At 58.5% G+C, this 13,493-nt stretch overlaps 1 protein-coding gene across 1 annotated transcript; it reads right to left on the reverse strand.

Moving 5' to 3' along the window:
- Window positions 1-5,133: 5,133 nt before the first annotated feature.
- DLX3 (distal-less homeobox 3) lies at window positions 5,134-8,596 on the reverse strand (the record flags this gene model as incomplete). Its single annotated transcript, XM_082678736.1, has 3 exons — window positions 5,134-5,481; window positions 7,042-7,232; window positions 8,272-8,596. 3 exons carry the CDS (start codon window positions 8,594-8,596, stop codon window positions 5,134-5,136), a joined length of 864 nt encoding a protein of 287 aa, XP_082534862.1.
- Window positions 8,597-13,493: the final 4,897 nt, after the last annotated feature.

A 13,493-nucleotide genomic window follows, 5' to 3' on the forward strand; every position in this document is an offset into this window, starting at 1 on the left:
ATGCTACTCAGCCTGACTTGGCGAACCAAAGCCCTCCCCTAGGCTGGGAGGCTGCACATCAAGTGTCCGGTTGGCCTCAGCTGCCCAGAATCCCTTCCCTGCGGAGGTTGGGGGCTCTGCTGGCCCGGGGAGTGAGTGGTAGTGATGGTGTGTTGCTCAGGCGGGTGGTGTGCAGAGGCTGATTTGGGGCGAGGTCTCTAAGATCCACTAGTGCCTGGGACCCCTTAAAGGGAGGGGCCTCAAGGACAGGGGTAGAGACCATCCTTCTCGTCCACTTCCACAAGTGAGAAGGGCAGGGGCCGTCTCCTTCCAGTAGAGGGGCAGGAGTTTCCTTTCTCCAGGCTCTCAGAGTCAGGGTGGCTCCCAGCACGTCTGAGGGGCTGGGAAGTACCAGACTCTGAGCCTTGCATCCGGGGAAGGTTTTAAGGACCCGCTGGGTCCATGCCTCCCCTCCCTTCAGCATCAGCTCTAGCCAACCCGTGAGCGCCCTCGAGGTTCCTGCTCTCAGGCTCCCCCACAAACCTTCCTCTGCACCCCGTGAGTCCTAGGAGAGGAGTTATTCTGCAGGTGGGGTCTCCAGGGAGTATGTTCGCAGACCCCCATCTCTGCCTGTCATGCTGCCATCCTTCTTTCAAGGCATAATTCAAATCCCACCTCCCCGGTGAAGGCTTTCTACGTTTCCTTCCCACCCACCACCACCTGCCCCTGCCCTTTCCTCTGACAACCCATCCAGTCCCTCTGACTGCGTCAGGTTTGCCCAGCTGGGGGCCTGTCCAGGGTGGGCCCCGCTTCTGGCCATGGAGCTCGTAGCCCAGGTCTGTGCCTCCCTTCCCCAGGCTTCAGTCATCCGTGGTACCAGCTCCTAGAACAGTGCGTGGAACAGGGCAGGTGCTCAATAAATGTTGGTTGAATCCTTTTTGGAGCGCACCTAGAGATCGGTGGATCGACCAGTGTGGTAAGTGCAGCCAGGGGCCCGGGTCTGAATCAGGCACATTGAGGGTGGGATGGGGCAGGAGGCTGGGTGGGCAGTAAACCCCATCTGCACTGTCACCATGGTCAACAGCAACTTTGATACCCCGAGCAGTACGCACCATGTGCTGGGTGCCTTGGGAAACGTTTTACACATATTATCCATTTAGTCCTTGAGACAACTACCTGCCAGGCAGGTAGCACTATTCTTAGGTTACAGATGAGAAAACTGAGGCTTAGAAAGGTTAAGTGACTTGCCCAAGATCACACAGTCAGGAAAGCAGTGGAGGCAGGACTGACTCCAGGTCAGCTGACTCCAGCGTGCACATTCCTGACTACAGCGTTAAGCTTTTCCAAGCATCAGCCCTGGGGAAGAAGCCCAGCCCCTCCCGCCTCCACTTCTCCCAGGGAAGAACTCAGGGAGGAGGCCTGGAGGGTTGGGGTGGGCACAGCTGCCCAGCTCTCTGACACTCTGCCCTGGCGTCTTAGTAACCTGAGCTGCAGAAAAGCCCATGAAGAGCACGCATTCTCCAGACAGACCAGGGTTCAAATCCCAGCATTGCCATGTATTAGGTATGTGAACTTGACAGAGATTGGACCTCTCTGAGCCTCAGCTTCCCCATCTGAAAATTGAACACTATACCACCCCCCTCCCTGGCTGTTGCGAGGATAACATGCAAAGTGCCTGGCGTAGAGTAGGAGTTTAGCAAATCCAGCCCTTATTAAGGTTTGGAGAACAGTGATCCTCAGGGCAGACTAGGGTTCCCTCGCCCCCCTCTTCTTCCCTGAAGCTTGTCACGAGGCAACGGGTGTAGTCAAGAAGCACCTGGCAGAAGATGGGCTCGGCTGCCCCACCTAGGCACTCTGCCAGGTCCCCCACCCAAGTCCCTGTCCTCGTGGCTCTCCTACCCACCAGGGCTGTGAAGAGGGCCACCTGCCTGGCCTGGAGGTGAGGAGAGGAGGAAGGGGAGGTGAGGGGCGGGGCTGACCCTGAGGGAGGTCACCCGGGCAGTTAATCCAGCCTGACAGAGCAGGGATGAGCAGGGAGGAATTAGGGAGCTTACAACATCCTTTCATCCCGCAGCAGCCCGCCCGCCAGCCTGCCCGCCCAGCCTCCCTCCTTCCTTCCTCTCTCTTTCTGCCCTTTTTTTTCCCTCTCCCTCCCTTTGCTGGCAGCCCAGTCCTAATAAAATGCAGTGTCTCCAGTAAGTCTGCCCGGCTGCCGCCTCGCTGCTCCTGCCTGCACGCAGCCCTCAACCCAAACTGCTCAGCTCAGCCCCGCCTGGCAGCTGCCACTTAACCCTTGCCAGCCTGGCTGGCGTCCGTGGGCTGGAGGCCCTCCTCCCTTCCACCACCCTCGGGTGTGGTGGGAGGCGAGGCGAGGCGTATTTTCTGAGAGGCAGAGGGTGAGGCGAGGGCTGGAGGGCCCCCACGTTCTGGAGCCCTGCTGTTCCACAAGGCCCTTCTGTCTTCTGCCTTCTCAGCCTTATTCTGCTTTGTGCCTCACCGTAGCCACAGAGGCCAAAAGGGTCGGGCTTGTTGTTCCCATTTGACAGATGAGGAAACTGAGATTCTGACAGAGAGGTTCCAGGCGAAGCTGGGTCACCTGGGCTGCTGGGTGGTGTTGCTGACTCCATCCTAGACTTTTTCCAGCACAGGGAGCTGCCTATACCTGTGTGTGTGCCCGTGATGCTCGGGTGACTTGAGCGAGGTGTGTGTGCACCTGGGTACCCCTTGGAGTGTACGATTTGTATATTTGTGAGATGCTACCATGTCTCAGGTGTGCGTTTGGGTCTGTGTACTGGCCTCAGAGGGCAACACGTTTGCCTGAGGTGGGAGTCCGTGTATGTGCGATGGTAGAGAGATGCATTTCTTGGTACGTGTGTGTATAAGCGAGAAAGGTGGCTTCACAAACGTGTGCGTGCATTCACGCTGTCTCCCATCTGTGCCAAGACGTTTGTTCACACACATACCCCTCCGTTCCTCCTGCCACCTCCAGCTCTCCGTCCCCAGAGTCTGGCAGCTGGAAGAGGAGGGTGGCGGCACTGCTGGCCCAGGCCGGCAGCCGCAGCAGCAAGAGGGCTCTGAGTCAGGGCCCGAGCACTCCCAGGGAAGGTCAACGTGGAGACCCCTTGTCTGTTTCCATGGTCCAGCCTGGATCCCAGTGGCCTGGGGTCCCTGCCAGCTGTGGGACCAGTGGCGTTCCCCCTGCCTGAGGCCTCACCCTCACCCCCAGCTGAAAGGGATAGACAGGAGGGTGAGGGGCCAGGGCATGGAGGCAGGCGGTTTACACGCGTGTGCAAGCGTGTCTGCGTGTGAGCCCAAGATCACAGAGCAGCCCTGAGATGACCCGGTGGCAGTGGCGGAGGGCTGCTGGCTGGCAGGGGACGCCAAGCCACAAGCAGCGTGGAGTCAGGCGGGCCCAGGGCTGGGAGCCTCCACTCCCCAGACCGTGGGGGCAGCCATGGGGTCAGAAGTACCTACTACCCGGCGCCAGGCCCAGCCCAGTCCTCGAGCCCAGAGCCCCGGCACTAGGTCCCCAGGGCTCTGACTCCCCCAGGAGACCCTGGAGGCTCAGAGGGCTCTCCCCACCAGACACCTTCCCCAACTCCCGGCCCTCCGCCGAGAGCTGCCTGCCTCTCGCCTCCAGTTCAAAGAGCTCAGTGGTTATTTTCTTCTTTTTTATTAATGTTATATATAAAGATGGGTCCAATAAGAAAGCAGAAATGAGAAGGCTGGGAGGGGGTGGGACTTGGCTTCGTTCCTCTACCCCGGGGGTGGGACTCTTCGAGATCCACCACGTCTCTCCTCTCGCCTGCGCCTCCCACAAACCCAAATCCAGCCGGAGCCCACATCTGTTTCTCTCAGCTCGCGACGCACAGGCAGGTACATCCAGGAGGAAAGGGCCACATAAATAGGAAACCACAGTAGGGAGGAGGCTGCTTCTCTCTGTTGCTTTAAAAAAAAATACATACTATATATATATATATATAGCTACAGTCCTCTACCTCTCCTTTTCTTCGATGTTCGACCACATCAGGGGTGGAGGAAAGTTAGCTCTGGGGGGCGTCTGGGCCAGGAAGGGGCAGTGCCACTGACCCTTCAGACAGCCACCCCCTCACCCCTAAAGGCACCGAGTTATAACCCTTCCCATGTGCCCCGTGCACCTCACCCGACATTCTCCGTCTTGGTGGGAATTATCCGTTTCCAAGGCCACCGGAAAGGGGGTGTTTTGGGGTTTGTCTTGCCTTGGAGATTTAGGGTTTGGCGCCAAAACTGCCAACTTACTGGAGGAGAGGAATAGGTGGGGTGCGGGCGAGCAGAGGCACCCACGCAGGGGAGATTGGTCCTATCTGTTAACAATGCCCTTTGTCTTCCTGTTTTTCAACAGCTTTTGAAACCAAAGTTGTGCAAAGTCCTGTACATGGAAGAAGAAATGGGTCCTCGGGAAGGATGCCTGGGACCCACCCCTCCTCTCCAACCAAAGCGGGGGAGGGGAGGTGCTCCTTGAGTTCTCTCTAAAGCCACAAATATTAAAAGCTTCCCTTACTTGGGGGCTTTTCTTTGGTTTAACCCTCAAACCCTAAATGAGGGCTAAAAGTTCAGGGCGGGGCTCGTTGAGGTCCCCACCCTGAGTCCCAGTCTCAAGGTTCAATGTCTTTTTGGCAGAGGGAATGCTCAGTTAAGGGGCAGCCCAGGTCCCCATGGCAGGGACTTAGGCCTGGCAGGTCCCAGAATCCACAGTGCCTGGTGCCCCAGCCCAGGCCTGACCTGAAGACGCTCCGCGGTGTCCCCAGTGCCCAAGGAATCCAGTCTAGGGACTCGGTACTAAGTTTTAGAATCTGGAAGATGATGAGCCATTTAAAGCCAATCCAGGCTCTTGGAGCAGAAGGGAAACAGCTGTCCCAGCTGCAGTGAAGTTCCCAAACATCTGGAGGGGCACCCCAGTGTCTAGGCAGGGGAAGGGAAATTCAGGGGGCATCCTTGGTCCATGCAAATTTCATCTGGAAGCTCTTGGGTCCCTGGAGGAAGGGGCAAGGGAAGGGGGAGAAGGGGTGTCCTTTCCCCTGTGCTCCTCGATGATTCCTGAGTGTTGGCTAGGACGGAGGCGCCTTCTGCTTGGTCCTGGGGTTCCTTCGTGAGAGGTTCAGGCCAGGTGGGTGCTCAGTACACAGCCCCAGGGTTGGGCGGGGGCCCGGGGGAGGCATGGTGCAGGGTGGCTGGTTGAGGCGGCGGCTGCTGTAAGTGGGGTCCACTCAGGTTCTGTGCATGGTACCAGGAGTTGGTGGGGTCGTCCAGGTAGCTGGGGGAAGCACTGTACGGGAGCGGCGGGGGCAGCTGGCTGCGGGCGGGGGCTGGAGTCGAGTGGGAAGAGGTGTCCCAGAGGGCGGGTGACGGTGGTGAGTTGCAGGCCATGGAATCACTGTTATTGGGGCTGTGCTCCAGGGGCGCCTCCCCGTTCTTGTACAGCTTCTTGAATTTGGAGCGGCGGTTCTGGAACCAGATTTTCACCTGCCCCAGAGAAGAAAGGAGGAGCTAGTTAGCCTCGCAGAACGCTGAGTGAAAACCCATCGGGGAACCCAGCCTAGAGAGGGCAAGGCCAGCACCCACCGTCACACGAGATCCAGGCAAAACCCAGGCACCCGAACCCCCAGGCCAGCATCTTTTTTCTGTCGGGGACAGAACTTCGGCCAGGAACTACTGACTGCCTAGGTCCAAAGCGTGTGACCTTGGGGAAGTTACTTAACCTCTCTGGTTCTTGCTTTCCTCATCTACAAAATGGGGCTGATGACAGCACTATTACCTATGTCCTAGGGTTATGATGATGCTCGAATAAGTTAAGACAAATGAAGAACTCAGAACAGCCAGCCATCCTACTGACGTAGTAAAGCACTGAAGAAAAGGCAGCCCAGGTGGGAGATGGGCGGTTTGTGGTATTCTGTTCACATTGGAAACCCAGAAGCAGAGGTGCACAGATACACAGAGACACATAAGCATCTCCACGCGCGGCAACGTACGCACTCACAGCTTCACACACGAGACACCAGGCTATAAAGATACACACACGCACAGATACAGCCAGATAAACACCCTGCAGAGGTGAGCACCCACGTTCACACACTCAGGAGCCCTCCAGGGCTGGCTAATGGGGGTGACCTGGGGACTCGGGGGCAGGTGAGCCATGATTCCCCAGATTTCCCTTGGGGTTTCTCCCCCTCCCCCTGCTGCTCTCCACCCCATGACTGGTACAAACAATGAATCAGCTCCTCACCGGGTGACCCAGATTCCCGGCGGACCAGGCCCCACGCAGCCGCAACCCAGGCCCGTCTGTCAACACCTGTAGGGAGCCAGGCGTCCGCCACTCCTCCCCTGAGCAGTGACAGGCTGCTGGGGGCTTTAGGGACAGACTGGGGGTGGGGGAGTCCCACCTCTGAGTTCCTGCCCGCCTTTGTGGGGAATCTCTGTTCCTGGCTCCGGGCACACACAAAGGGGTGGAGCACTGGGTGCCGAGCAGGAATGCAGTCTTTTGATGCAAGCACACACTTCTGTACATGCACTCACCCCTGTGCCCAGTCAAGTACATCTGCCTTGCCATCTATAAGCACAGTGACCCGTGAAAGGTCTCACTCCTTAAGTGTGCTTTCCCACATGTACACAGATCCATTCGCCTGTGTGCAAATATATACATGAATACACGTATATGTACACCTCTTACACACACGTGCCCAGCCTGGGGGGAGACACGGTGGAGACTCCTATCAGTAACCAACCCTGGGAGTGACCCACACTGTTGGGGGCCTGTGGGAGCTGTCAGTTCTGGGGTACAGGGAGGACGTCTCTCCTTGTGAGAGACTCAGTGGCACCGGTTCACAAATCTGCGCGCCTGCACCCGTGCTAATGCACAACCTTCTAACAGAGACTGAGATCCGGGGGCCCCTCCGCCCACAAGCAAGGGTTTCAAGGCCCTGCGGGGGACTTAAGAGGCCATCTAGGCTCAGCAGCGCCTGGGGAGTCCCGGGGGCCCGCGGGGCCCCACCGAGTCCTCGCGGCCCTCGACCGCCCACCACTGACCTGCGTCTGCGTGAGGCCCAGCTGCGCGGCCAGCTCGGCGCGCTCGGGCAGCGCCAGGTACTGGGCCTTCTGGAAGCGGCGCTGCAGGGCGGCCAGCTGGTAGCTGGAGTAGATCGTGCGCGGCTTTCGGACCTTCTTGGGCTTCCCGTTCACCATGCGCACCTCGGCTTCCGGTTCCTCCTTCACGGACACTGAGGGCAACGCACGGGTCAGTGGGCGGCTCAGCCTCGGCCTGCGACCCCGGGGCCCTCATGGGCCCCGCGGGACACCCCACCCTCCGGCCCACCTACTCACCCCGGGACTTCCTGGCTGCTCGCTCCGCCGCCGGCGCCCCGGGTGGGAGCTGCGGCCACAGTGCCGGGCCGGCGGCCGCCCGCGACGCGGCGCTCCCCCGCTCCCAGCTCCGCGCCCCCAGAGCGCGGTCGCGGCGCCAAGCTACCACCGGACGCGCACGGCCGCCGCCTCGCTCTCCGCAGCTCCCGCCACCGTCTGCCCGCCGCCCTGTCACCCGCACCACGCTGTCGGTCGCTTCTCTCCCTCCTTCCCTTCCGTCCTCCCTTCCTTTATTGTTCTTTAAACTTTTTATTTTAGAATAGTTTTAGATTTTCAGAAAAGTTGCAGACACATCAGACTCCCTTCTTCTTTCCTTCCTTCGCCCTTTCCTCTGTTCCTTTCTTGTGTCCTTTCTCTCACTTTGTCTCTCCACTTTTACGCTGACTCCACTTTTCTCTTTTTCAGTTTCTCCACTCTCCGCTGCTGCTTCCTTCCCTGTTCCGGTAATTCTGAGGGGTCTCTCTCCGTGTCCCCCTCACCTTTCTCCCTCTCCCCCAGCCCAGATCCAAAGCGGGGTCGCAGAGCTTCCAGCGCCCGCTGCCTACCCGCCAGCCCTCTACAGCCCGATGGAGGACCGCCTGCTGAAGTGCCCGGAGAGCACCTGGAGCAGGAGGTTCTCTGACATCCACAGCCCCTGCGTCCTCGCCTCGCTCACCCGGATCCTCACCCAGGACCACGGCGCCGCACACGCACCACGCCCCGAAGGCGCGCAGTCTCGGGACTGGAAGGTCGTCTGTCCCCTCTGGGGGTCATCTAGCCCACCTTCTCTAACTTCGGACAGGTACATTGCTTACCCGGGGCGCCTCCCTAGATTTCCGCTCCAATTCCTCGCCTTTCTCTCGCTCGCTCGGGAACCTCCCCGTGTCCCCCACTCTCCCGCGACCCTGTGGTCCTCACCTGGGTCCTGCGCGGGCAGTGGCTGTTCCCGGTAGGCTCCGTATTGCCGGTAGGAGGTTCCGTAGGTATACTCGGACTTGGGCGAATACGCGCCCGTGCCTGCAAGCCCGTTGAGGTTGAACTGGTGGTGGTAGGTGTAGGGGTTCACGGTCTGGCCATAGGGCTGGCCCGAGTAGTAGTCGTGCTGGGGAGCGCTGTAGTAGCCCAGGTCAGTGACGGAAGACTCCGGCAGGGTGGGCGAGTCCTTGGAACCCGCATGGCAGCTGAGCGAGCTGGAGATATCGGTGAGGATGCTGCTGAGCTTGCGATCGAAGGAGCCACTCATCCTGGCGGGCGCCGCGCCACCCCCCGGGCTGGCCTCGGCCGGAGCGCCGGAACCGGCAGGAGCGCGGGGGAGGCGGAGGAGACGAGGCGGGGGTGCGTGTCCGGAGGGCAAGGGGAGGGCCCGGCAGCGTCTCTGGGGAGGGTCGGCCGAGGGGCGCTTAGACCATCGCCGGGCTTCCGGCGGTCGCGGCGCGCCTCTCGTAGCGTCCCAAGCCACAGTCAAATGCTACCAGCTCCGCCCGGCCAGCCGGTTATAGACTCAATAGTGGAGTCGCAGAGGGAGGCCCCAGCGCTCTGATTGGCTGCAAGTCTTGCCTTCCAGGCAAAACATGCTCTTGAGCTCTTTCGTTCCTCTCTCTCGCTCTCTCTCTCTCTCTCTCTCTCTCTCATTCTTTGTTGTTACCCAACACACACACACACACGCACACACACACACACACTCACACAGACCCCTCTGTTCCTCCTCCTGTGGGTCCCTCCCTCAGCCCAGATAAACCCCCAGTGTCTCTGAAGGAAAGAGTGGGAGGAGGGTGTCTATCTGTAGAGTCCCCAGGATCCTTCAGTCTGTCTGTCTCTCTGGCTGTGGGTGGAAGGTGGGCTCAGGTGCGACAGAGAAGAAGGGGAAGTTGCCTATTGGGTGTTTGTGGAGGGAGGTGGTCCAAGGTGTGTGTGTGTGGGGAAATGACAGGCAGATAAACACGCCCGAAGTAGAAGCCCCCAGGGCTCCTGATAATGTTCTAATTTCTTTTAAAATCAGACGAAAGGAGAACATTTTAGGTTGAAGAAAATGGTTGAGTGTATATTCATATATTTATTGTCTTTACAGCAATGCAGTCATAAAGTGTAATTCAAAATATATATATTCTTAATGGAGGAAGGGGCCCAGCAGGCAAAAGTGCCCTGGGCCTATGAAAGTCATCACTGGGTCCAGGGAGGGTCCTATTGGAGAGGGCCTGGTAGGCAGGTGTGTGGGTGCGGGGCTTATAGAGAGGGTGGAGGTGCACAGCCTGTGTGTGGCGATGTTAAATTATCTCCAAAACTTTCAGAGATGGCCTAGGCTTGCTGGAGGGAACTGGGAACCTGGGGTCCCCATGAGGATGGGCGGGACACAGGCTGGATATCTGTGTGCTTCGGTAAGTTTGGGGGCAGATTCTGTGTATTGGGGACAGCGCCGGGGGAGTGTGGGCCTTTCTAGAGGTCAGGGGTAGGGGATGCGTGTACTTGAGGTGTGTGACGGGAGGATTTCAAGTGTTCCGCAGTAGGTACAGAGTTCATTTACATGCAGAGAATGTACGTGAGTGCAGGAGTGTGAGTGTGAGAAAGTGTACCAGTGTATACGGGGGGGCTGTAAGCAGTGTGAGTGGAGGACCATGGGATGGGGTGTCTGTGTGTGAAAGTGTAGTTGTAAACCTATGTACATAGAACTCAGCCCCTTCCCGATCTCCGGCAGTTGGGAACCATGATGCCCCACTGAACCCCGCCCCCACAAGAAAGCTCTGAAGAAGAGGCTCTGCCCCCCGGGGACCCGCGCCTCCCAGTTCTGTCTAGCCCACAAGGCCAGGCCTCTAGGGCACCCAAATGGTTCCCAACGCTTGAGCGCATTTATCCATTCCACTGCCAATTCTGTTTCTCCGCCTTTCTTGGTGGGGGGAGGGGGAGCTCCTCCAAATATCATTTCCTTGCTGCGTATAACGTTCACGCAGGGCTCCCCGTCAATTCTCCTGTCCCCTTTCCCTGCCTGGACGGCTGACGCGTCCCAGGGACACGCAGTGCCAGCGCTCCACCTTCTGGTCAGTCCTGGCCTCTGCGGCCTCCCCAAGTCTCGCCCAGCCCCGAGGAAGGGTCTCCTTCATAGACTCTGTCCGGTAGAGAAGCGTGCAGGGGGCTCTGTGCCCCTTGCCAAAGTCAGACCGCCAGGGCGGGCTGCCAGGGTTCTAAGGGCTTTGATAGCTGCCGTTGGCTGAGACAGAGGGCCACAGTCCGCGGGCCGAGGGGCAGGAGTGCCCGCCAGGTCCAGGTGGCTCCGGGGAGGCGTGGGAAAGGTGGGGGCGGGGGGCGGGCTAGAGGAGAGCTATCTGTCTATCTCCGCGTCCCCCCAGCGCCTATCGCCCGCCGCTCCGAGCCCGTGGCGGGACGAGTTACCACCCGCTCTGGATGCCCTCTGTTCTGTTGCCAAGAGGGCGCCTAGAGAGCCCGCGGCGCTGGGGGCAGGAAGGGCACTGGGCAGGCCGGCTCCCCCTCCCAGGATGAGACCGGGGGAGGCGGGCAGGGCCTGCTTTGGACCTCCCAGCTCTCCAAAGCGTCGGATAAGCCCCTTCGCGGGGGCTCATTCATTCATCCATCCATCAACTGAGACAGAGAAGGGCCAGGTAATTCAGAGAAAGCAGAGAGTCGATCTTCCTCACGCGGTTCTCACAAAGGCCTCACTCCCTTCCCTCCTCACTGCCGCTCCTGAGTAAAGTGAAAGAGCACTGGGCTGGGAGTCCGGAATCCTGGAATCATGAAAGGGTGGTGGTGATGGTGGGTTATGTTAGGATAATTTCTATGCTGCATTCTGCTCTGAAAGTCCAAGAGTTCTAGAAGTGGATTAAAACTGCAGCATTAGGGACTTAAGCGAGCAATTAAACAATTGGTAATGTGAGGTTAGTATCTGGTGCCCCATTGCCTTCTGTGCTCCAGGACACCAGGGACTGCATCTGTCCAGTTCACTACTACCTTCCAGTTACATAGGGCAGGTCCTGGCACACACAACCTCAGTGCTCAGTAGATGTTTGTTGAATGAATAACTGAGACCCCCTAATACTGGAGAGGGGCTGAATCATCTTGGCTGGGTATGCTTGTGGGGTTAGGAAAAGGGGCGGCATGGAGCAGGCACCGGCGTCAAGCTGTCCCACTCTAGCGCAGAAGCAGCTTCCCAGATGGGGCCATATGGCCCCAAAGGGGCCTGTCAGACCAGCAGGACTGAAGCCACCAGCCACTGGACTGGCACCTGCCAGCTCAGGGTGACGAGGTTGCCAGAGGATACAGTGGGACCAGTGCCACCCACTGCACCTCGCCCGAGCCAACAAGATGAGCAGGTGTCAGCCTGGCCAGAGTCCTGCCCCTGGTGGAGGGGTGATGGAGGGGCAGTCAGTCAGGTGCCTCTGGGAGGCTGGTGGGAGGGAGAAGGGGCAGTGCTGGCCAATGCCCAGGTCAGAGTCCATTGCCCACCCTCTCTCTGGCATGAAAACAGGTACCTTGTTGAAGCAGGCTGTTCCCTGAAGCCTAAGTATTATGCCACCTGGGCACGGCCACAACAGCTGGTCTCACAGAGTGCCAGGTCTGAGGGGAGGAACTTAGGAAGGAGGACGGAAGCAGAGGGTGAGCCGGCCAGCCCTTGCTCTCTTCATTGCCTGGTGAGCTGGCGCCATCTAGTGGTCACTGTGAGGAGGCGAGTCCAGCTCTACTGGGGAGACCTGGGAAGCGGGCCACCTGTGGGACCCCACCAACATCCCCAGAAGGAATGTTATCTTTACTTATCGTAGGAGCCCTGTCAACACTAAATGTTCACTTTCATCATCACCTTGCCTTACTCTGCAGCTGCCGCCTCTCCCTCCTCCCGCCCGTTCTTGTCCAGCCAGTGGCTCCTTCCTTTAGGTTTCTCATGAATAAATCAAAAAGTGGAGTATTAGGGGCTTCCCTGGTGGCGCAGTCGTTGAGAGTCCGCCTGCCGATGCAGGGGGCGCGGGTTCGTGCCCCGGTCCGGGAGGATCCCACATGCCGCGGAGTGGCTGGGCCCGTGAGCCATGGCCGCTGAGCCTGCGCGTCCGGAGCCTGTGCTCCGCGGCGGGAGAGGCCACAACAGTGAGAGGCCTAAGTACCGGAAAAAAAAAAAAAAAAAAAGTGGATTATTAGATGGCCTCTGAGGTCCCTTCAAGCTCTGATGTTCTAAGATGTTTAATTCTAGAGCTCTTGTCTCTTAAGGGGGAAATTCCCCCTACCTTTTCACCAACCCCCTTGGAGATCCACCCCAGGCCTTCAGTACTTTGCAGCCGGGATGTTTTTCTTCTTTCTGGGGTCCTTCATCCAGCCAACAAATCCTTCCTGAGCTTCTACCATACTAGGTTCTGGGGATGGAGTAGTGAACAAGGCACACACAATGGCCTCCTCCACGGAGCCCAGGGTTTAGTGGGGGAAGTGGATACACATGCAGCCAGTTTCACTACAGTGAGTGTGGTATGTGCTGGGATGGGGGCAGCACACGCTGCTGTGACAGCCCAAGGGGGCCCAAACCCGTTGTGGAGGTGGGAGGATATCTGAGCTGAGGCTTGAAGGACGTGTGGGCCTCGGCCAGGAAAAGCAGGGATGAGGGGATGAAGAGGGTTCCAGCCAAGGGAAAAGCCTGTGCAAAGGCTAGTGAGACTTCCTGGGGCATAGCGCTGGGGCTGGAGTGGAGTCAGAGCCCCAGAACACAGAGCCCCTGGGACTCCAGAGCAGGAGGGTGGGCTTCATCTGGAGGCTTTAGGAAGTCACTGAAAATTTTTAACCAGGGGAGATCGGATTTTCATTCCAGAAGAGTCCCTCTGGCAGCTGTGTGGGGTTGACTCAGAAGGACAAAATTGGAGGCTGGGAGGCTGCTGCAGAAGCAGGGGAGAGGGGGGAGCTGGGTCTGGGTTAAGGAAGAGGCAGTAGAGGTGAAGAGAAGTGGGTGAATTTGAGACATGGTTAGAAGGTAGAGTGATAGTGCTTGGCTGTATATGACAAGGAGCGGGGAACAGCAGGGAATAACATTCAACTTCTGACTTGGGCAACTGTGTGGAAAGTTGGGACCATTCTCCGAGAGAAAGAACACCAGGGAGAGGGGGTGCTTGATGGGGAGGAGGATGTGTCCTGTTTTTTTCAACTTCTCATTGGAGTAT

The sequence above is a fragment of the Grampus griseus genome (genome assembly GCF_964374135.1).
Source record: "Grampus griseus genome assembly, chromosome: 20".
In the NCBI taxonomy this organism is placed as follows: Eukaryota; Metazoa; Chordata; class Mammalia; order Artiodactyla; family Delphinidae; genus Grampus; species Grampus griseus.